General features: G+C 44.7%; 1 protein-coding gene across 2 annotated transcripts in view; it reads left to right on the top strand.

Annotated features, from left to right (window-relative positions):
- The window catches only part of LOC143974940 (bifunctional heparan sulfate N-deacetylase/N-sulfotransferase 4-like), a 566,687-nt gene extending 563,006 nt beyond the window's left edge, over positions 1 to 3,681 (top strand). For both annotated transcript variants that reach the window (XR_013272301.1, XM_077476810.1), the window contains exon 15: positions 3,370 to 3,681. Coding sequence is in view for 1 of the 2 variants with exons in the window: in XM_077476810.1 (XP_077332936.1) it covers positions 3,370 to 3,411 (42 nt within the window). In the remaining variant the exon portion in view is untranslated. The remainder of the gene's footprint in view (positions 1 to 3,369) is intronic.
- Positions 3,682 to 25,406: the final 21,725 nt, after the last annotated feature.

The raw sequence follows: 25,406 nt of genomic DNA, 5'->3' as shown, positions 1-25,406 counted from the left end.
GCTATAATGAATTGTCGGGTCCCGGCAATACAGATAAAAGTAATTGAAAAAAAAACGGCATGGGATCCCCCCAGTCCATTAGCGGGCACTTTGGGTCTGGTATGAATATTTAGGGGAACCCCGAACCAAAAGTTTTTAAAAATATTGCGTAGGGTCCCCCAAATTCCATACCAGGCTCTTCAGATCTGGTATGGATATTAAGGGAAACCCTGTGCCAATTTATTTAAATGGCGTTGGGGTCCCCCTCAAAATTCATACCAGACCCTTCAGGTTTGGTATGGATTTTAAGGGGAACCCCACTGCAAAATGTTAAAAAAAAATGGCGTGGGGACCATTTTTCAATAAAAATGTCCCACAAAGTCCATTCATCTTCTTCTATGGCTCCGCCAATGGACTGATAATTAAAATAAAAAAGATCCATCTCCATGGGAGGCACCCACCTTATGACGCTTCAGTGCTCATGACAGTTCTTTTATAAGTGAGGGCAGGGGGACTTCCCCAGGTCCCCAAACACTTTTTATGACAATACCATGCATATAAGCCCTTAAAATATTAGCACTTTTGATTTCTCCCATTGACAATTCATTATAGCCGGGGGTAGTTTTAAATTACTTTTTTTTACAAATGTCATTTTGTGCAGGGACTGTTCTAAACACAGCATACTATAGACACCCCCCAGGTACTGTACAAAATTTAAAGGAATATTTCACTTTTATTGTTTCACTTTAAGCATTATTAAAATCACTGCTCCCGAAAAAACAGCCATTTAAATAAAAAAATGTTTGCATTGATGATACCTATCCCCTGGCGCAGGACCCGGGTCCCTAAACACTTTTTATGACAATAACTTGCATATTAACCCTTAAAATTAGCACTTTTGATTTTTCACGTTTGTGTCCCATAGACTTTAACGGTGCTTGTGTATTCAATTTTTTTTTTGCCTGTTTGCATGTTCTGCTGCGAACCATATTGGGGGGTGTTCAGCTCATTCCTAGTCTCCATGGCAGTGTTTGGTTAGTGGTGCCTCTTGCTTAGATGTTGCAGCCTCTGGGGCCTTTCAAAAAGGTGTATATATGTAATGACAGATCATATGACACTTAGATTGCACACAGGTGGACATCATTTCACTAATTATGTGACTTCTAATGGTGCGTACACACGATCTGAATTCTCGTCGGGAAAATCTTGGATGGTTTTTTAGACAGAATTCTGCTCAAGCTTGGCTTGCATACACATGGTCACACAAAAACTTTCGACCGTCAAGAACACGTTGACATACAGTAGGTGCCGTCGATATTTGGTTTCCAGCTGGATCTCGGCGAGAGGCTTCTCTAACCAGAGCAATCCCGTCACGCTGGTTCTCGCACTGGCTGAATAGGAAAATATCACATTTTCCTATAGCAGCAAGCACAGGAGATAAGCGACACTGTAGCCTCCCTAATGAGACCTGCATGCCTTCAGGGGCATACCAGGCCCTGGTAGGGATTTTAAGGGGAAGCCCCTACGCCGAAAAAATGGCGTGGGGGTCCCTCAAAATCCATACCAGACCCCTATCGAGTAAGAGCCCCTTCTGAGCCGTACCAGGCCGCGTGCCCTCAACATGGGGGGTGGGTGCTTTAGGGAAGGGGGGCGCCCTGCGGGCCCCCCCACCCCAAAGAACCTTGTCCCCATGTTGATGAGGACAAGGGCCTCTTCCCGACAACCCTGGCTGTTGGTTGTCGGGGTCTGCGGGGGAGGGGCTTATCGGAAGCCAGGAGCCCCCTTTAATAAGGAAGCCCCCAGATCCCGCCCCCACCCTATGTGAATTAATATGGGGTACATAGTACCCCTACCAATTCACCTGGGGAAAAAAGTGTTAATAAAAAAAACACACAACACAGGTTTTCAAAGTAATTTATTAGGCAGCTCCTCATCAACATGGGGACAAGGTGCTTTGGGGTGCATGTTGAGGGCACTCGTCCCCACCCTATTTCTTTACCGGCCTGCGTGCTTGGATAGGGGTCTGGTATGGATTTTTGGGGGACCCCCACGCCATTTTTTCGGCGTAGAGGGTTCCCCTTAAAATCCCTACCAGACCTAAAGGCCTGGTATGCCTCTGGAGGGGGAACCCATGCCGGTTTTTTATTTAAAATTTGGCATGGAGTTCTCCCTTAAGATTTATACCAAATACAGTGCCTGGTATTGGAGGGAATCCAATTCGGATCCCCGCACCAGTGTTTACCCGGCCTCAATGTCAGCGTTGCTTGTCGCTTATCGGGAAAAGAAAAGAAACATTTTTCCTTTCCCGAAGCGAGCCGGCTCTGTGCTGGCTCCCACACGGGGCTTGCAGGGTGTCAATCTCGCCGATAAAAGCGGGCACCTACTGCACAACACTACAACAAGCTGAGAAAATTAAGTTCAATGCTTACGAGTAGGGATGAGCTTTGAGTTCGAGTCGAACTCATGTTCGACTCTAACATTGCCTGTTCGCCTGTTCAGCGAACAGTGAACAATTTGGGCAAATTCGAAAAGCCGGGAACACCCTATACAAGTCTATGGGAGAAATCTAAAGTGCTAATTTTAAAGGGTAATATGCAGGTTACTGTCCTAAAAAGTGTTTGGGGACCTGGGTCCTGCCCCAGGGGACATGGATCAATGCAAAAAAAAGTTTTAAAAACTGACTTTTTTCAGGAGCAGTGATTTTAATAATGATTAAAGTGAAACAATAAAAGTGTAATATTCCTTTAAATGTGTGTACCTGGGGGGTGTCTGTAGTATGCCTGTGAAGGGGTGCATGTTTCTGGTGCTTAGAACTGTCCCTGCACAAAGTGTCATTTGTGCAGGAAAAAAAGTCTTTTAAAATCACTTGCGGCTATATTGTCGGCTCCCGTAATACAGAGAACACTCTCTGTATTCTCTGTATTCTTTTTCGAGAACATGCTCTCAATATTTTGCTGGCAGGAATTCGGCCAGCAAAAGTCTAATACACACAGTCGCATTTTCCGACGAAAAGCTCTCATTAGTCTTTTGCTGGCCGAAATTCCAATCATGTGTATAAAGGTAATTGTTTGCACCAGAGCTTTTTATGGGCTTCATAACATAAGGGTGAATACATACACACATGCCAATTATCCGTTTTTTATTTCTGAAAAATAGTTTTATGTGTATATTTTTTCTAATTTTACTTCACCAACTTAGACTATTGTGTTCTGATCCATCACATATAATTCAGATTTAAAAAAAAAACATTAAACTAAAGGCTGTAATGTAACAAAATAGGTAAAAAGCCAAGGAGGGGGTGAATACTTTTGCAATGCACCATATACAGCTACATGCTATTGGATATATTTTTTTTTGTCTAATTTGTTTCTTTTTTTTTTTTTTTTACAGTGTATAAATTTAATCCAGACTTCAACATGTGGGCTACGCTAATTAAAAAAAAAAAAGAAACTGAAGATCTCCAGCTGTTTGCTGTATAAAAAATCTTCTTGAGAACCATTTATATTATGTAAATGAGGGAAAATGTAAATTTTTTCACTTATTGAGATATATTTATTTTTTATTGCAAATGTAATTAACGTGTATTTACTATATATAAACAAAATTAAATGCAAAAAAACTATGAAAAAAAATGTTTTTATTTATGCTTTTTATTAAAACTGGTATGTCATATATTCTCCAATAAAAAGATTTTTTTGTTGATATTGCAGCCTCAAAACATCATTTATTTATTTTTTTTAAATAAAAAGTAATGGTAGTAAAAATGGCTCAGTTAGTCCTGTTATAAAACTCCTATATGTCACTACCGAAGCTGGGACCAAGAGAACTAGCATTAGGAACCAGTCATGTTGCGCTAGAGTGCAAATGTCCTGAGAGAGAGAGAAAGAGAGAGCGCAGAGTGAGTGAACAAATTATCTAGAAAAACATAGCTTATGGTGTAATAAGCCCTTAGAGCAGCTTGGTAATGGCTTTATGATCAAGATGTGCTGCTACCTTTAGGCCGGGTTCACACTGCTGCGGGGGGGGGGGGGGGGGGGGATTCGGATGTGATTCGCACCGCACTGCAGTGGAAATCACATCCGATCTCCGTAGCGATGCGAGTTCAGCCATACAGATAGTATGGCTGAATTCGCATCGCTCCCGCAGCAAACTCGCACGGGACCCTTTTTTTGGTCCGCAGCAGAATCGGATCGCATGGGTGTTCACACCATGCGATCCGATTCCTGTGCGAGTGTGCAGATCGCACTGCGATATGCGGACGGATCTGGGGGTGTCATTAACATATCATTGACACTCCCAGCCGTCCGCATAGGGCAGTGTGAACTGCAGGCGGGAGGTATGCGATGTGGGAAAACGCAGCGGATTCGCTGCGTTCCCGCATCGCTATAGTGTGAACCCAGCCTAAGGCTGGGTTCACACCACAGCGATGCGGGAACGCCGCGAATCCGCGGCGTTTTCCCGCATCGCATGACTCCCGCCGGCAGTTCACACTGCCCTATGCGAACGGCTGGGAGTGTCAATGAAATGTTAATGACACCCCCAGATCCGTCCGCATATCGCAGTGCGATCTGCACACTCGCACAGAAATCGGATCGCATGGTGTGAACACCCATGCGATCCGATTCTGCTGCGAACCAAAAAAAGGGTCCCGTGCGAGTTTGCTGCGGGAGCGATGCGAATTCAGCCATACTATCTGTATGGTTGAACTCGCATCGCTACGGAGATCGGATGTGATTTGCACTGCAGTGCGGTGCGAATCACATCCGGATCTCCCCCCGCAGCAGTGTGAACCCAGCCTTAAAGTCTGGAATATAACTAGCAAGGGTGCATGGATTACTGGACTGGATGAACGCTAGTAAATTATTTGGTAAGCCAAACCATTTACCCACATATTACTTTCAAAAGTGCATTTATTTTTTTTATGTAAAGTGTATTTGTGCTTTGTAATGTAAAGTATGTGTAACACTGACAGATTCATCCTGGGTTGGGTGACCATTTTCTGGAATGTAAAATAAAAAATAAGAAATAAAAAAGGTTTCATTTTCAAAATAAAACATGTAATAATGTATACATCAATATTTAATCCTGAATGAATTTACTGAATAATGGATTTTGCACAATGCTTACCAAATTATAATTACCCATAACAGGTGCGGTCTCCAAAATAGAGAATGTGTGCTGCAAAACCTGTTACAATTTTTTTATTTATTTCTTTGGGGGTGGTTATGTCATTTATTTTTTATTTATTTTTTATATGTTTCACCAGGAGCTTGTGTTTTACAACTAATTAGGTAGTGATACAATTCCTATGGACTGGTTTATAGAACCAGCAGATGGGAAAGTCTGATTTTCCTTTTATTTTACTCAACCTTACCCAGCAAAAAATATTCTCCCCCCTACTCCTAACTCCCATCACATTGCACACCATCCTTAGCAAAAAAAAACAAAAAAAAACCTTCTGCCTCGCTCCCCGCAGGACACATACCAGATCCCAGATGCAACAGCATGCACAGTAAAGTTAGGGGAAGTCTTCCAAGTCTTTCCCTCAGCTGTGTTGTAATACACTAAAGCTAAAGAGAAGCCTAGGAGAGATGAAATCTGACATGTCACTTTACTACAATGCAGGTGTTCCCTCATAGCTATGGGGGACACAACCTAAGACAATGCAGGGATCCCTGCATTGGTGTAAAGTGTGGGAACTGTTGACCTGAGACACTGTTAGAAACCCAGACCTTGTTCGCTCATTCCCTGCTTGGGTCCTAAATGCCTCCCCACTGCACTTACGGGGCACCACTAAGCCACTAAGGCTGCTTTCACACTGGGGCGGTATTCAGGCGTTACAGCGCTAAAAATAGCGCCTGTGTAACGCCTGAAAAAAACCGGCCCCTTTAACTCCAGTGTGAAAGCCGGAGGGCTTTCACACTGGAGCGATGCGCTGGCAGGACGGTGAAAAAAGTCCTGCCAGCCGCATCTTTGCAGCGGTGAAGGAGCGGTGTATTCACCGCTCCTAAACCGCTCCTACCCATTGAAATCAATGGGACACCGCGGCAATACCGCCGGCAAAGCGCCGCTGCAGCGGCGCTTTGCGGCGCTTTGCGGGCGGGTTTAACCCCTTTTCGGCCGCTAGCGGGGGTTAAAACCACCCCGCTAGCGCCCGCACACCGCCGCTAAAACGACGGTAAAGCACCGCTAAAAATAGCGGCACTTTACTGCCGACGCCGCTCCCGCTGCAGTGTGAAAGCAGCCTAAGACATATATACTAACCCCACGGCAAAATTCCAAAATATACAGGTGCATCTCATAAAATTTGAATATCATCAAATAGTTAATTTATTTCAGTTGATCAATTTAAAAAGTAAAACTCTTATATTTTATAGATTCATTACACACAGAGTAATACATTTTAAGCATTTGTTTCTTTAAATTGTAATGATTATGGTGTATAGCTAGTGAAAACCCAAAAATCAGTATCTCCGAAAATTTGAATATTGTGAAAAAGTTTCATATAGTAGACTCGATGTGTCAAACTCAAATCACCTAATTAACTCAAAACACCTGTAAAGGTTGCCTGAATCATTACATGGTCTCTGAGTCTGGTTCAGTAATTTACACAGTTATGGAGAAGACTGCTGACTTTTTTTTTGTTCCATAAATATTATTGTGTATTAAAAGAGCATACATCATATAAACATTAGAACAGATTTAAGTTCCAAACCATATAATATTTCACAACCGAAATGAGATGTGCTTAATGTATTCAAAATCTGAGTTCTGTAATACAAGGTATGTAGCAAGTTATACACATAAACAACTTATCTTTAACCACTTGCTTACTGGGCACTTAAACACCCTTCCTGCCCAGACCAATTTTCAGCTTTCGGTGCTCTCACACTTTGAATGACAATTACTCAGTCATGCAACACTGTACCCAAATGAATTTTGTGTCCTTTTTTTCCCACAAATAGAGCTTTCTTTTGGTGGTATTTGATCACCTCTGGGGTTTTTATTTTTTGCGCTATAAATGAAAAAAGACCGAAAATTTTGAAAAAAAACGCATATTTCTTTGTTTCTGTGACAGAATTATGCAAATTATTAATTTTTCTTCATAAATTTTGGCCACAATTTATACTGCTACATATCTTTGGTAAAAATAACCCAAATTAGTGGATATTATTTGGTCTTTGTGAAAGTTAGAGAGTCTACAAGCTGTGGTGCGAATCGCACAAAATTGATCACATCTGATGTACTGGTGGCCTATCTCGCTTCTTGTGACCCAAACAAGTCAGGAAAGTACAAATACCCCCCAAATGACCCCTTTTTGGAAAGTAGACATTCCAAGGTATTTAGTAAGAGGCATGGTGAGCTTTTTGATGTTGTCATTTTTTTCCCACAATTCTTTGCAAAATGAAGATTTTTCATTTTCTTTATTTTTCTCCACAAAATTGTCATTGTAATAGGTTATTTCTCTCACGTGGCATGTGTATACCACAAATGACACCCCCCAAAAAATTCTGCTACTCCTCCTGAGTATTACAATACCACATGTGTGGGACTTTTTCGCAGCCTGGCCACATAGAGAGGCCCAACATGCAGGGAGCGCCATCACGTGTTCTAGGAGCATAAATTACACATCTAACTTGTTGACTACTTATTACACTTTTGAAATACCAGGACAATGACACGTGACACTGATGACAGATGGCACTGATACGTGGCAATGATGACACTTATACGTGGCACTGATGACACGTGGCACTGATGACAGATGACACTAATATGTGGCACTGATGACACGTGGCACTAATACGTGGCACTGATGACACGTGGCACTAATACGTGGCACTGATGACACGTGGCACTAATACGTGGCACTGATGACACGTGGCACTAATACGTGGCACTGATGACACGTGGCACTAATACGTGGCACTGATGACATGTGGCACTAATACGTGGCACTAATACGTGCCACCGGTGACAGATGGCACTAATACGTGGCACCAATGACACGTGACACTGATGACAGATGGCACTGATAAGTGGCATTGATGACACGTGACACTGACAACAGATGGCACGTGACACTGACAGGTGGCACTGATGACAAATGGCACTGATACGTGGCACTGATGACAGATGGCACTAATACGTGGCACTGATGACAGATGGCACTATGTGGCACTAATAACACGTGGCACTGATGACAGATGCCACTTATACGTGGCACTGATGACAGATGGCACTGGGGACAAATGGCACTGACAACAGGTGGCACTGGGGACAGATAGCACTGCGGGCAGGTGGCACTGGGGTGGGGTGGATGGCACTGGGGTGGATGGCACTGGGGCGGATGGCACTGGGGCGGATGGCACTGGGGCAGGATGGCACTGGGGCGGATGGCACTGGGGCAGGATGGCACTGGGGCAGGATGGCACTGGGGCAGGATGGCACTGGGGCAGGATGGCACTGGGGGGGGGGCATGGCACTGGGGGGGTGGCACTGGGGGAGGATGGCTCTGGGGGAGGATGGCTCTGGGGGAGGATGGCACTTTTTATTAAACTTTTTTTTTACTTTTTTTTTTTTTTTTTTCTTTTTTACACTGACGGCTGCTGCAGCCGTTCTTCTCTCCCCTCTCACACGCTGTCTGTGTGAGGAGGGAGAGCGGCTCTGAGAGATGATCTCATATGTTTACATATGAGATCATCTCCCATTGGACACGCCGATCACGCTGTAAACGGCCGCTGTGATTGGCCGTTTACAGCGATCTGTGTTTGCCTGTCCCCGGGGGACACGGCAAACACAGAACTTCCGCGATGCGCGCCCGCGGCGGCGCGCATTGAGGAAGTAAACACCAGGCCGTCCAGGGACGGCCAGGCACGGGAAGCCGCCCGCCCTAAGGCCGGCATTCGGCTATAGGGCGGGCAGGAAGCGGTTAAAGATATATGTAACATTCATATTTTCAAATTCATAATAATCTGTATTTGACCAATTTTGATTAGATTGGTATTATATTTAGGAGGGAAAAAATATAAGGAGAAGAAAAAAAAAAAAAAGGAACATTTGTGATTTATTCACAAATGTTTATATTATCGTGCCCCGCGTCTACCCTCAATATAAACATAAGCGCTGATACCTCAATGAGTATCTTTTACTGGAGACTGTAGAGTTTCCCAATCATGCAGCTACTTCAATTCCTTACTCATAAGAATCTGTTCATACAAAAATCAATCAAACCAGTTGTCACAGTAGATAATATGCAACCTCACTGTTCCACACATCCACTGACCCGCTGGAGAGCAGCGCTGTATGTAAGTGAATATCTGCTGAATATTTACTAATAAATAATGTATATATGATAGTTAATACTGAATTAATCCAGGCAATATATATGTACCAATTTCATATGATCAACGTATATATAATCAACATAGAAAAATCAAACCATCAGTCACGCCACATGGCTTCAGATAATCTACAACGTAGTCCAAACAAAGTTTTTTTTCTTTTCTCTCTCGTCTGCACTATGCACACGGGAGGAACTTCATATACGTGAAAACAATCCTTTAAAGGAAATAGTTCAAAAAGAGAAGGAATGAATCCACACTGGGCCCTTAGTGCTGGAAACTGTTATTCACCACCACCGTACTTCTTGCAACACCTCCACACGTGATTTCCACAGTCGGGGGGTTAGTGATAAGTGGAACACCCCCTTTGGTAATACTCTTACCGGGGTGAACAGGCGAAGTCAGCACGTCATATATACTTATGGGGCTCCTCAATACTGGTTTGATACACTTTTCATCATCCTCCCTTAGAACTTGGTTGTGGTCACTGATTCCACAGTTCTGTAGTCGGGTCTTCACCCAAAAGTTTTTAGAGTCCTTACAGAGGTCTTTTGCAGCCTCCAAAGCAGCAAGACAGCAACACACCCAGACAGCTCCTCAGACAGGTGTTCATCTCCTTCTCCTCCTCACCCCATCCACTGACCCGCTGGAGAGCAGCGCTGTATGTAAGTGAATATCTGCTGAATATTTACTAATAAATAATGTATATATGATAGTTAATACTGAATTAATCCAGGCAATATATATGTACCAATTTCATATGACCAACGTATATATAGTGTAGACATGTCACTGGAGAAGTGATCGAGGGGGTGTACATCTCACCTAGGTTGCTACACAGTGTGAGATGGTAAATCCAGGATGGATCAGTTTCTCAGCAGCGATATGCTGCTGAGTTGTTATTTAATTTTGCCGGGCCTGGGTTTATATGGAATGGCAGGTAGGTTTGGTAGAGGGACCTGTCATTCCACATTCCCCGATCCAGTTCTGGGTTTGGGATCAGGTGAGCTTTGATCCTAATTAGCCTGGGAAGCTAAAGGCTCTGTAGGGTCTGCAGGTGTTTGCTCTCAGCCAGGGAATGAACAATCTGTGTGTTGAAGGAAGCTGCAAGCACAGCCACTGCTGGAGCTAAAACTCACCCTGCGACATCCAGGCGAAAGACGCTGTGTTTGTAAGTGTCAGATAGGTGAGCAGAACCTGTTAGTAAGCGCCCAGCCGGGCTAGGACTTTTTATTTTTGTTGTACTTAGAAAGCACGGTGTTGCTGTATATTTTGTTTGCTGGATTGTTTGTACCACGAATAAACGCCAAGATCTGCTTTATAAATTCCAAGTCTGCTGTGAACTGTGTCCAAACACACCCTACCCCGGGAAGATCCCTTACAATTGGTGTTCGAATGCGGGCAAAGTCGGTTGCTAGGGGCAACGGTGTGGACAGACTTGGCTACAGCTGCTTATGTCTTGGGTGAAAGCTGCAATGACACTCCAGGAACAGTCCAGCAACATGGAGGAGATGCTGAAGCAGTTTATGCAAGTGAGTTTGCAACAACAGCAACGACATGAACAGTCCATGGCGGCACAACAGCAGATGCATAAGGAAGAGTTGCAAGCTTTGCGCCAAAGCCAACAACAACTTATCGAGCACCTGATAGTAAATCGTGAGGCGCCTGTGGTTACCAATCCACCCATAGTGATGGGAGCCGCTCCAGAGATTTTTTTTGGGAGAAGGACTGTGCAGAAAGCGCTGCAAAAGATGACTGCTGAGGACGATGTTGAGGCCTTTCTAACAGTATTTGAGCGCGTGGCTGAGCGAGAGAAGTTACCAGCCGCTGAGTGGGCAGAGGTAATTGCGCCCTATTTAACAGGTGAACCCCAAAAGGCCTACTATGACCTCAGTGAGCAAGAGGTTAAGGACTATACTCGGCTAAAAGAGGAGATACTTGCCCGACTAGGAGTTACTACTGCAGTCCGTGCCCGGAGGGTACGCAACTGGAGCTACAGTCTGGACAAATCAGCGAGGTCCCAGATGTATGACCTAATCCATTTGGCAAGAAAGTGGTTGGAGCCAGACACTTCTACTCCTGCACAAATCCTAGAGAAGGTCGTGATGGATCGCTACCTCCGAGCGCTTCCTACTGACTTGCAACGCTGGGTGGGACAAGGTGATCCTAAGAATGCAAACGAACTTGTCAACCTTGTGGAGAGGTTCCAGGCGACTGAGGACTACCTCCGTGATGTTCCTGCAGCATCTTCACCTCCCCGGAGCGCCAGATCTGTGCCGTCAGCTGGTAAGAGACTTCCATCTATTGGGGGAGTGTGGAGGGGTGCTGATGGGGGGAAAAGGGCTCAAGTGGTGTCTCAGGGACAAAAGACTGGTGATGGTCCAGGGTGGCTAAGGGGCTCTGAAAAGGACTCCTTGCCAAAGAGACCAGGCCCTATCCAGTGTTGGAGATGCCATGAGGCGGGACACGTGTCGGCCCATTGCCCTCTTACCTCTGAACCCATGGAATGTGACGCTAGCCGGCGTCAGTCGCTATTTGCGGAACCATCTTGTGCTGCAGTTCCTGGACTAGAGACTGAACCGCAAATCTGCGATATTACAATCAATGACTTTCCTGTTAAAGCGTTAATGGACTCAGGAAGCCTTGTAACCTTGGTGCATGCTAGCCTGGTGACTGGGGACTTAGAGTCTAAAAAGCATATGAGCGTTGTGTGTATACATGGTGATACAAAAGTGTACCCTATAGTGCTGGCTAAAGTCGGGACTGAACAAGGCACAGTACAATATGAAGTGGGTGTGGTTAAAAACCTCATGCATAATGTAATATTGGGGCGCGATTTTCCTTTATTCTGGGCTCTCTGGGAAAAAAGAAAAATCCCCAAAAGGAGTGAGGATATCTCTAAGGTGGTTGCTTTGTCCACTGTGAATGATAAAAGTGTACAGGATGAAAATGATTGTTTTCCTTTGCAGGTCCTGGCTGGGGAGGAGGAGGCTCCTCCCACTGAGCAAAATATACTAGACTTAGAGGTGTCTAGCGATAATTTTGGGGCTGCACAATTACAGGACCCCACTCTCAAAAATGCGAGAGAGCAGGTTGCTGTTTTGAACGGGGTACCTCAGGAACCAGATGCTGAAAAAAGATTTCCACATTTTTCGGTGACTAATGATCTTTTCTATAGGGTTAATAAGGTTAAGGATGAGATTGTGGAACAGCTTCTGGTACCTAAGCCGTACCGGCGTCAGGTGCTTGACATGGCACATAACCATGTTCTTGGGGGACACTTGGGGACTGACAAAACGCGAGAGAGGGTTCTCCAGAGGTTTTTTTGGCCGGCCATATATGATGACATTAAAAAATACTGTGAGTCGTGCCCCACATGTCAGGTTAGTGCCCCAGTGTCACATTTTCGCAGTCCTTTGGTTTCGCTCCCTATTATAGAGGTGCCTTTTGAGCGTATTGCCATGGATTTAGTGGGTCCCATTGTAAAGTCAGCTAGAGGACACCAGTATATTTTGGTAGTCCTGGATTATGCGACCCGCTATCCTGAGGCTGTACCCTTAAGAAACACTGCATCTAAAACAATTGCACGTGAGTTGTTTTATATGTTCTCTAGGACTGGGATCCCCAAAGAAATCCTAACTGACCAAGGTACGCCATTTATGTCGAAAGTAATGAAGGAATTATGCAGACTATTTAAAATCTCACACATCCGTACCTCTGTGTACCACCCCCAGACGGACGGATTGGTGGAGAGATTTAATAAAACTTTGAAACATATGTTGAAGAAAGTGGTGGCAAAAGATGGTCGTGACTGGGATCATTTATTACCCTACCTCATGTTTGCTATTAGGGAGGTGCCCCAAGCGTCCACAGGGTTCTCACCATTCGAGTTGGTCTATGGTCATCACCCTAGGGGTCTACTGGACATTGCAAAAGAGACATGGGAGAATGAGTCCACCCCATACAAGAGTGTTATTGAGCATGTAGCACAAATGCAGGACCGTATAGCCACTGTAATGCCCCTGGTAAGGGAACACCTCCAGAGGGCTCAAGAGGCCCAAAGTAGAATTTACAACCGGTCCGCAAGAATCAGGACATTCAACCCAGGCGATAGGGTCCTTATACTAGTCCCCACTGTTGAGAGTAAATTCTTGGCGAAGTGGCAAGGTCCCTATGAAATTGTTGAAAAGATCAGTGAGGTGAACTACAAGGTGCACCAACCAGGTAGAAGGAAGCCTTTCCAAGTTTATCACATAAACTTGATCAAGCCCTGGAAAGACAGGGAATCCTTGGTGGCGACAAATACTGTTAATAATTTGTCACCACCAATCCCTCCAGTCAAGGTAGGTGATACTCTATCAGTGTCACAGAAACAGGAGGCTCAGGAATTTTTACAGAAAAACAAAAACAAGTTCTCTGACCTCCCAGGGCGTACACACCTCATCCATCATCACATTGAAACTGAGCCTAGAAGCAGAGTAAACCTTAAGCCCTATAGGATACCCGAGGCACGTAGGGAAGCCGTATCTGCCGAGGTAAAACGTATGCTTGCTCTGGGGGTAATTGAGGTGTCACAGAGTGAATGGTCCAGCCCAATTGTGCTAATCCCAAAGCCCAATGGAACTTGGAGGTTCTGTAACGATTTCAGAAAGTTGAATGAGATCTCCAAGTTCGATGCGTATCCTATGCCCAGGGTAGATGAGTTGATTGAGAAGTTGGGTAATGCCAGGTACATAACCACCCTCGATCTCACAAAGGGCTACTGGCAGATTCCACTTTCTGGTGAGGCTAAAGAGAAAACTGCATTCTCCACCCCTGATGGGCTATTCCAGTATGTAGTGATGCCGTTCGGGTTACATGGAGCGCCTGCAACTTTCCAGAGGTTGATGGACTTGATTCTGCGACCACATCGTGATTACTCAGCCGCCTACCTCGATGATGTGGTCATTTTTAGCCCTGATTGGGAAAGTCACCTCTGTAAGGTACAGGCCGTGTTGGATGCCATAAGTGATGCAGGGTTGACCATAAATGCCGAGAAGTGTGCTCTAGCCCTAGAAGAGGCCAAATATCTGGGCTACATTGTTGGAAGAGGATTGGTTAGGCCACAGCTAAATAAAATTGAGGCAATACAGAATTGGCCTAGACCCCTGACAAGGAAACAGGTTAGAGCTTTCCTGGGTATTACGGGTTATTACCGTAGATTTGTGCCGAACTTTGCCTCAGTTGCTGCTCCGCTAACTGACTTGACAAAGGGCGGAAAGACAGCAATGGTCACGTGGACCCCAGAGGCCGAGGAGGCTTTCCAAAGCCTTAAGTCTGCCTTGTGCCAACCACCTGTGTTAGTTACCCCCGATTTCAGGCGAGAATTTCTGGTCCAGACAGATGCCTCTAACACAGGCTTAGGTGCAGTACTCTCACAAATAGTGAATGGTGAGGAGCATCCAGTGACGTACTTGAGTAGAAAACTAACCCCGGCCGAGAAAAATTATGCCATTGTGGATCGAGAATGTTTGGCAGTAAAGTGGGCCCTAGAATCGTTAAAGTATTACTTGCTAGGCAGGAAATTCAAGTTGGTGACAGACCATGCCCCCCTAACATGGATGAAGTTAAACAAGGAGAGAAATGCAAGAGTGACTAGATGGTTTCTCTCCCTACAAAACTTTAATTTCACTGTGGAACACAGGCCAGGGAAATTACAGGCAAATGCTGACGCATTGTCAAGGGTAAGTTGTCTGTGGGGACAAAAGGCTCAGCCCTCCGGTCTGAAAAAGAGGGGGGGGATATGTAGACATGTCACTGGAGAAGTGATCGAGGGGGTGTACATCTCACCTAGGTTGCTACACAGTGTGAGATGGTAAATCCAGGATGGATCAGTTTCTCAGCAGCGATATGCTGCTGAGTTGTTATTTAATTTTGCCGGGCCTGGGTTTATATGGAATGGCAGGTAGGTTTGGTAGAGGGACCTGTCATTCCACATTCCCCGATCCAGTTCTGGGTTTGGGATCAGGTGAGCTTTGATCCTAATTAGCCTGGGAAGCTAAAGGCTCTGTAGGGTCTGCAGGTGTTTGCTCTCAGCCAGGGAATGAACAATCTGTGTGTTGAAGGAAGCTGCAAGCACAGCCACTGCTGGAGCTAAAACTCACCCTGCGACATCCAGGCGAAAGACGCTGTGTTTGTAAGTGTCAGATAGGTGAGCAGAACCTGTTAGTAAGCGCCCAGCCGGGCTAGGACTTTTTATTTTTGTTGTACTTAGAAAGCACGGTGTTGCTGTATATTTTGTTTGCTGGACTGTTTGTACCACGAATAAACGCCAAGATCTGCTTTATAAATTCCAAGTCTGCTGTGAACTGTGTCCAAACACACCCTACCCCGGGAAGATCCCTTACAATAGTCAACATAGAAAAATCAAACAATCAGTCACGCCACATGGCTTCAGATAATCTACAACGTAGTCCAAACAAAGTTTTTTTTCTTTTCTCTCTCGTCTGCACTATGCACACGGGAGGAACTTCATATACGTGAAACCAATCCCTTAAAGGAAATAGTTCAAAAAGAGAAGGAATGAATCCACACTGGGCCCTTAGTGCTAGAAACTGTTATTCACCACCACCATACTTCTTGCAACACCTCCACACGTGATTTCCACAGTCGGGGGGTTAGTGATAAGTGGAACACCCCCTTTGGTAATACTCTTACCGGAGTGAACAGGCGAAGTCAGCACGTCATATATACTTATGGGGCTCCTCAATACTGGTTTGATACACTTTTCATCATCCTCCCTTAGAACTTGGTTGTGGTCACTGATTCCACAGTTCTGTAGTCGGGTCTTCACCCAAAAGTTTTTAGAGTCCTTACAGAGGTCTTTTGCAGCCTCCAAAGCAGCAAGACAGCAACACAGCCAGATAGCTCCTCAGACAGGTGTTCATCTCCTTCTCCTCCTGAGGAGGAGGAGAAGGAGGAGGAGAAGGAGATGAACACCTGTCTGAGGAGCTGTCTGGCTGTGTTGCTGTCTTGCTGCTTTGGAGGCTGCAAAAGGTATATTTTTTGCACGCCATTGGTACAGTATACACTGTCTTGCGGCATGTCCTAAACATAGGTAAAGATATTTTAGTATGGTCCAAGCGGTATTGCGCCGGATTAAAGTTTACATTTTCTGACTGAAAGAATGGTGTCATGGACCATTTTCCAGAGTGTCTGGACCATGTGACACGACCACCAAATATGAATCACGGAGCCTTCTTTTTTTCCACATCGCCAACATTTACTAGAGGCTTGGGTATAGAATTTGTTGTGTAAAAATGTTGAATCCGCATTCTTGAGTTGCTACATTAAGAGAACCTTTGTGAGCATACATGAAAATTGTTTGCCATTCTGCTGATGTCAGTTGGGTATTGAGATCTTGTTCCCATGCTTAGCATGAGGTACTAGAGAAATCAGTTATTTCCCCACACAGAGGTATGTATAAGATTTAAATGGTATGTCTTTGTGGGGGTTTTTTTGGAGAAAAGATTTTCTAGAGTAGTGAGAGGTTTTGTCCATGTAGGTGCTTCCTCATGTCTGGTCAAGTAGTGTTTGATTTGTATATAGTTCCATTGTGATATGGAATTTGAGGTAATTTCTCTATTATCCTCTCTTGATTTGAGAATGTTCCCTCTAAAGAAGTGGTTAGTCAGAATGTCTTTATGGGGCCAGTCACTTAAGAGGATGTTTTATTCTAGCCCTGGGGGAAGTCTGGATTGCCCTTCAGCGGACTCAGAGTGCTCAACCAAGGTGTTGGATTGCTGGTTTTGGAGACATTGCAAAAATTTGTGGAACCTATTAGAGGGTGGGATTTAGCCGTCAATGGATGATGGTTTAGATGTATTCAAGGTAGGGTTTTTAAGGGTTGTGGAATTTGTATTTGTTCTAGGGAAACCCAGTCTTTCATCAGGTGGTGTATATTCAAATCCACAATTCTTGCTAAGTGAGAGGCCTGGTAATATTTTCATCAGGAAAGGCAATACCTCCTTTCGATTTGGGTATATTTAGTCGTGTAAATTTGATTCTGGGAGGTTTGCCTCTCCATATGAAGGTTGAGCAGGCACGACGAAAGGATGTAAAAAATTATATTGGCACTCAGTGGGAATTGTTTGCATGTCGTAGAGAAAACAGGGGAGAATGGTCATCTTAATCAGAGATGCTCTAGCAAACCAATATATTAGAGAGTTCTAACTTTTTAAATCATCATATGTTTATTTTAAGATAGGACTGTAATTAAGTTTGAAGAGGTCCGCCATAATGGTAGGAATTTGAATTCCAAGGTAGGTTATAGCATTTCTGGACCATGTGAAGGTGTTGTTTTTTTAGCATAGTGTCACTGAGTCTGGTGGTTAAGAAATATTGAGAGTGTTTGATTTGGAATTATTAATTTTTAAGCTTGATAAAGATTGTACATTTTTCAGGTCATAAATGAGATTAGGGAGGGATATGTGTGGTTCGGATAGGAATAGAAGCATATCATCTGCAAAAGCTGCAAGTTTGCAGATTTGATTGTGTATTTTAATGCCTTTTATATCTGGATTTTGTCGTATTGTATTGAATAAAGGTTCTAACTTAAGTACAAACAATAATGGGGATAGAGGGCAGCCCTGTGTTGTCCCATTGCACAAATTAAATTAAAGGTGTTTGACAGGTGGCCATTAACTCGCACTCTTGCTGTTGGATTTGAATATAATGCAGGGATGTTTGCTCTCATTTGGGGTAAGATGACTATAGACCACAACACTGCATCCATGTAGTCCCAGGCCACGCTATTGAATGCTTTTTCTGCATCCTTTTTCTTGGGGGTTTAGAGTTCTCCAGACGTCATGTAGCATGAGCCCTTGAAGTTGTAGTTTGTTTTGAGACTTGTTTAGTGTTGGGTGCATACATATTAGCAATTGTGATGGGGTGGGGGGCAATTTTTCCTTTAAGGAATATATATCTTCCCAAAGGATTATACATGAAGTCTATCAACTGAAAAGGTGTTTGTTTGGAAATTAATATGGTGACTCCTTTGGTTTTGGAGTCTGGGTTTGTGGCATGGTATGCAGATGGAAATCTTTTGTCAGTAATTTTTGTCAGATTTGCATTGTGTTTCGTTGATGCATACAATATTTGCCTTCATGTAACTAAATTCTTTAAGAAATTGAGATTGCTTTTCCAGGGATGTTCAATACCTTTGCATCAATAGAGACAAATTTCAGTGATAGTGGAGAAATGTTGGACTTTTGATTGGACATGGTGCTTGTATATTGTACCAGAAAGCAATGAGAGTTGCCTAGAGATAAAAGGTCTGGAATCTTTAGAGGGGGTATAAAAGGATCTCCCTCTGTTGGTGAACATGTTCTAGAAGCTCAACTGTAGTATTGAATCCTGCTACTGGAGGGCAGCATACTACTGCTAAAGTAAATGATTACAGGAATATGAATGGATAAATGTATACATGGGAAAGGGTTGCTCCAGAACAAGTGTTCGGGTTGAGTCAGTGCTAGAAATATAGGACACTATTAATTTGCAGGCATGGATCTTTGCATAGATCATATTTGTCAAAGGTAGATTCTCAGAGTCTCTTATATTGCTGACTTGACAGTTGTCCAGAAGACAGTCGTTGACACCCTCCGCAAAGGAGCGTAAGTCACAAAAGGTCATTGTTAAAGAAGCTGGCTGATCACAGAGTTCTGTATCCAAGAATAAGAAGTCCTGTTTGCAGTTTGTGAGAAGCCATGTGGGGGACACAGCAAATGTGGGAGAAGGTGCTCTGGTCAGATGAGACCAAAATGTAACTTTTTGGCCTAAACGCAAAATGCTTTATGTGGTGGAAAACTAACACTGCACATCACCCTGAACACACCACCCCCACTGTGAAACATGGCGGTAGCAGAAATATGTTGTGGGGATACATTTCTTCAGCAGGGACAGGGAAGCTAGTCGAGTTGATGGAAAAATGGATGGAGCCACATACAGTGCAATCTTAGAAGAAACCTGTTAGAGTCTGCAAGACTTGAGACTAGGTTGGAGGTTCACCTTCCAGCAGGGCAAGGACCCTAAACATACAACCAGAGCTACAGTGGAATGGTTTAGTTCAAAGCATATTTATGTGTTAGAATGGCCCAGTCAAAGTCCAGACCTACATCCAATTGAAAATCTGTGGCAAGACTTGAAAATGTATGTTTACAGATACTCTCCAGAGCTTGTGCTATTTTGCAAAGAATGTAGAAAAAGAGGGATAACGGCGCAAGGACCAACTGAGTGATCATAAAATAAATAACTATAATATATACAGGGTAAATAATAATGAGAAAGTCTATCTAATAGTTCCAACGTGAGTTCCAATATACACTGACGCGAGGTACAGCGTGCAAGCGTACTAAGTAACAAGCGAAAACCTGAACCGGAAGTCCACTTCCAATCATGTCCCTTCCAGTCCTCATTGTTTACGTCCCAGGCTGTAATGCACTTCCAGTTCTGGTTTTCATTTGTTGCTTAGTACGCTTGTACGCTGTACCTCCCGGCCTTCTGGACCACATCAGAGGCTACACTGCTACACTGCTATTCCATCCCCAAGCACCTTATTGTTCCATACCATCTGGAACCTGTCATCTTTATATCACATGGACAGCACCTTGGACCACTGAAGGACTTTTCCTCTTGGACCCTGCACTATATGCCTGTATTTACTGCTTTTTTGTAAGTAGCCATTTGACTTGTTTTTCATTTTATTAAATAGAAACCATAATACTGCACTGAGTCTGGCACACCTGGTCTTTTAAGAATGGGCAAAAATGTTACTCTCTAGATGTGCAAAAATGAGACATACCCAAAAACACTTTCAGCTGTAATTGCAGCAAAAGGGGGTTCTACAAAGTATTGACCCGGGGGGCTGAATACAAATGCACGCCACACTTTTCACATATTTATTTGTAAAAAATTTGAAAACTATTTATTATTTTCTTTCCACTTCACATGTATCTGACACTTTGTGTTGGTCTATCACATACAATTGTAATAACATACATTTATGTTCTTGATTGTAACATAACAAAATGTGGAACTTTTCAAGGGGTATGAATACTATTTCAAGGCACTGTATATAGGACATGAGCAACAACTGTTGCATTCCTTGTGTCAAGTCATTCCTCAATCAGAGCGTCTTACCTGGGCTAAGGAGAAAAAGGACTTGACTGTTGATCAGTGGTCCAAAGTCCTCTTTTTGGATGAAAGTAAATTTTGCATTTCATTTGTAAGACAAGGTCCCATAGTCTGGAGGAAGAGTGTAGAGCAGTGATGGCGAACCTTGGCACCCCAGATGTTTTTAAACTACATTTCCCATGATGCTCATTCACTCCGAAGTGTAGTTCAGCATCATGGGAAATGTAGTTCCAAAACATCTGGGGTGCCAAGGTTCGCCATCACTGGTGTAGAGGCACAGAATCAAAGTTGCATGAGGTCCAGTGCAAAGTTTCCATAGTTAGTGGTGATTTGGGGAGCCATGTCATCTGCTGGTGTTGGTTGACTGTGTTTTATTAAGTCCCAAGTCAGCACAGGCCTCTACCAGGCAATTCTAGAGCACTTCATGCTTCCTTCTGCTGACCAGCTTTATGGAGATGCTGATTTCATTTTCCAGCAGAACTTGGCACCTGCCCACACTGCCAAAGGTACCAATACCTGGTTTAGTGATCATGATATCACTGTGCTTGATTGTCCAGCAAACTCTTCTGACCTAAACAACATAGAGAATCTGTGGGGGTATTGTCAAGAGGAAGATGAGAGACACCAGACCCAACAATGCAGACGAGATGAAGGCTGCTATCAAAACAACCTCTGCTTCCATAAAACCTCAGCAATGCCATAGGCTGATCGCCTCCATGCCATGCCACATTGATGCAGTAATTCACGCAAAAGGAGCCCCAATCAAGTATTAAGTGCACACTGTACTGTACAAGGACATACTTTTCAGTAAGCCAACACTTCAGTATTAAAAATCCTTTTTTTTATCGGTCTTATGTAATATTCAAAACTTCTGAGATACTGCATTTTTGGTTTTCACTAGCTGTAAGTAGGGAATGCACAGTGCTTAATGCACCCTGATTGGGCAAAGCTTTACCCAATCAAGGCACAATGTATGCTGGTTGTTAACTACTTGCCGACCAGCTGCCGTCATTATACTGTGTCAGGTCAACATGATCCCGCAAACTGTCGTAACTGTACATTGGCTCCTTTAAGCGGGATAGCAGGTGCTCACGTGCCCGCTACACTGTGGAGGTGCTGATGCACGTGACCGGCGGTCAGAATGACTCACTATACCAAGGTACTTACTATGCACAGGTGCTCATAATACACAGGTACTCACTATACACACACAATACTCATGTACTCACAATACTCAACAAAAACATTTACTCCACAATACCCAATGTCCATGCTAGACACAGTCAGTCAGTTTTTTTTTCTATGTTAACTAGTTATGACTGCTCTGCTCAATCCCCTATGTAATCCGACACTTGCGGGGCTTGTGGGTGCCTATGATCTCCCCACAGTCAGCCTGCCTGTTATGCCGCGTACACAGGATTGGACTATCCAGCGGACAATCCAAAAGTCTGGTGGACTTAGAAAGAAGTTTTGACTCAAAATTGTCTGCTGGACAATTCGCCTGTCTGTGTGCCTGTCTGGGGACGCGTTGTGTGGCGACTTATATAGGGACAAGGGGCGGGGTCACCAGGTGATGTCACCTGGTGACCCTGACCCTTATGATGTCACAGCCCCGGAGAATGCTGGGGCTGTGCCATCATAAGGGGCGGGGCCACCCTGTGACATCACCCAGTGACCCCGCCCCTTGTCCCTATATAACTGGGCGCAAAACGCGCCCCCAGCATTACCGGAGAGAGCACCGTGTCAACATCGCTAGGAAGAGGAAGAAGAAGAAGAAGAGAAGAAGGTGGCGGTGACAGAAGACCAGGCCAATGCTAGTAAAAGAGGTATAAGAAGATAGCGTAGGCCCAGCAGAAGAACCGAAGAGCGGGACTAGACCCCAGAAGAGCGTTTTTTGTGTTTTTTGTATTTTTTGTGTTTTTTTTATTTACACTTTTTTTCACATAGTACCCCACACTCATTCACATAGGGTGAGGGGAATTTTAATTACACGCACCTGTTAAACAGGGGCACAAAAATTGGGCCCTAGGCACTGGTGCCACAACACTGCAATACCTCACAGTAACTGTAGTTGGAGAGCAGGAATGAGCCCTGCTGCAAAGTATTGGATCAAAAATTAGGCACAATTACATGCCCCTGTTAAACAGGGGCTGAAAAATTGGGGCTTAGGCACTGGTGCTCATACCACGACACTGCAACTACTCACAAATATTGTAGTTGAGCAAAGCAACGAACCCTCCTGCAAAATATTGCATTGAAAATTGTAATTATACGCCCCTGTTAAATAGGGGCTGAAAAATTGGGCCTTAGGCACTGGTGCTGGTGCCACAACACTGCAACCCCTCACGAATACTCTAGTTTGGGCGCAGGAATGAGCCCTGCTGCAAAGTATTGCATCAAAAATTGTAATTACATTCCCCTGTTAAACATGGGCTGAAAAATTGGGCCTTAGCCACTGGTGGTGGCACCCAGAACCAAAAATGTTCTTCCAAGCTATCAGCAGGATTATTGAGGAGGAAGTGGATAGTCACTCAGCATAATAGGATAGTCACTCAGCATCAGCATAGGCAGTCTTGAAGGGATCTAACATTTAAAAAAAAAAATTTGGTTACATCAGCTTCAGGTGCTTGGTAGCTGGCAGTGATCCAAGACTTCATTTTTATGAAGGTCAATCGATCAACCGAGTCGGTGGACAGGCGCACCCTGTGATCGGTTACAAAGCCTCCAGCAGCACTGAATGTTCGTTGTGAAAGAATGCTGGATGCAGGACAGGTCACTAACTCAATTGCATAATGTGCAAGCTCACGCCAGTGATCCATCCTCAAGACCCAGTAACCCAGAGGATTTTCGGTGGGAAAGGTGTCCAAGGTATTCCTGCACCATGTAAATCAGATGCTGGCGATGGTTGCTGGAACCGATCATACCTTGGGGCTGAGGACTAAAAAATTGTCTGAACCCATCGGTCAGACGGACACCTTCTCCACCGCTCATTCTGTGGCTGACCGAAACCTCAGCAACATGTTGTCTAGGACCAGGAATTTGTAACCTCCCAGTCTCTGGGAATGCATTGCATTGCATAGCCCCTTGAATGCTTACGGAGCACCGCTGGTTCTGAGGACAAAGCACAGGAAGAGGCCATGGAGGAAGAAGAAGGTCGAGATATGTCTGGTCAAGCATGTGGTGCCTAAGCTGCTGATGTTTTGGTCACCACACGAGATACACTTGAGACATATGTTGCAAATAGCAGCGGTGCGATCTGATGCACTCGTCTCAAAAAAGGCCCACACCAAATAACTTTTGGAATAACGCGCAGAGGAAGCACCCTGCACATGCGGAGCTCTGCGGTGTGATGCACTCGGTGTGCTGCCCTTAAGCTGGCCCCTGGAGGGCATCCTGCCTCATTGGAGATGTGCCTCCTTCTTCTCCTCCTCTCTCCTATCAGGCACCCACGTGGAGTCATTGACCTCATCATCCCCTCCCTACTCATCACTGGAGCAAACCTGGCAGTATGCTGCAGCTGGGGGAACATGACTGCCAGATTGCTGTCCTTCTTGGGCATCCCCTCTCTCTAGGCTCACGTTACTGCCTTCCTCTGGCTGAGTATCATAATCAGAGCATTCAAAACGCTGGGCATCCTCATGGAGCAGTACCCAACACTGTGCTCAAACAGTTCGGGGCACTCCTCAGGAGGACATGGTGGTGCTAGTGAAGGAGTGACTGATGCCATTAAGATGAGGGAAGAGGACGCATTGGCAGCTGCTTTGCTAGTACCCTGAGCCTGGGTGAGAGAGGATGAGGAGGATGAGGATGGCTTGGCCATCCTCTCTACCGAGTCTTCGGCATGTTGCTGCACAACACGTCCAGCTGCCTAAAATAAGAACAAGAGTGTCCCATGACCACGTGCTGATGAGGAGGCCCCGTGTCCACGACCAGCACTGTTGCCTCTAGACACAGAGCCTGCTTGCCCTCTTTTATTGGCTCATGACTGTCTGCCTCTCCTTGTTGGCCTTCCAGACATACTAATGGCCTGCAGGGAGATGTAGCTTCACAAAGCTGGGACATATATACTGATTATACTGCAGCTAGCAGAATCAACTGCCTGCCTGTAGTATTATTGCTATGAAAACACCAGAAATTGGGGTAGCTTTATGTGCATACTGTGCAGATGACACAGTACACAGACTGTAATTACTGCAGCTGCCTGCGGTATAGGATAAGCAGAACACCAGCAATTGGGGTAGCTTTAAGTGCACACTGTGCAGATGACACAGTACACCGACTGCAATTACTGCAGTTCCTGTGGTATAGGATCTGCAGAACACCAGCAATTGGAGTAGCTTTAAGTGCACACTGTGCAGATGACACAGTACACTGACTGTAATTACTGCAGCTGCCTGCGGTATAGGATCAGCAGAACACCAGCAATTGGGGTAGCTTTAAGTGCACACTGTGCAGATGACACAGTACACCAACTGTAATGACTTCAGCTGCCTGCGGTATAGGATCAGCAGAACACCAGCAATTGGGGTAGCTTCAGATGCACACTGCAAATGGCACAATACAGCGACTCTAAATGCTACAGTTGCCTGCGAATCGGATCAGCAGAATACCAGCAATTGGGGTAGCTTTAGGTGCACATTTTGCAGATGACACAGTACACCGACTGTAATTGCTACAGCTGCCTGTGGATAGGATCAGCAGAACACCAGCAATTGGGGTAGCTTTATGTGCAAACTGTGCAGATGACACAGAACACCGACTGTACTTGCTACAGCTGCCTGCAGATAGGATCAGCAGAACACCAGCAATTGGGGTAGCTTTAGGCGTACACTGTGCAGATGACAAAATACACCAACTGTAATTACTGCAGCTGCCTGCCTGTGGTATAGGATCTGAAGAACACCAGCAATTGGG

Source organism: Lithobates pipiens, unplaced genomic scaffold, assembly GCF_037356315.1.
Source record: "Lithobates pipiens isolate NorthernLeopardFrog02 unplaced genomic scaffold, aLitPip1_a1.2 Scaffold_13, whole genome shotgun sequence".
Lineage (NCBI taxonomy): Eukaryota > Metazoa > Chordata > Amphibia > Anura > Ranidae > Lithobates > Lithobates pipiens.
The sequence above is the reverse complement of the archived record's forward strand: the minus strand, read 5'-3'. Positions and strand labels throughout refer to the sequence as shown.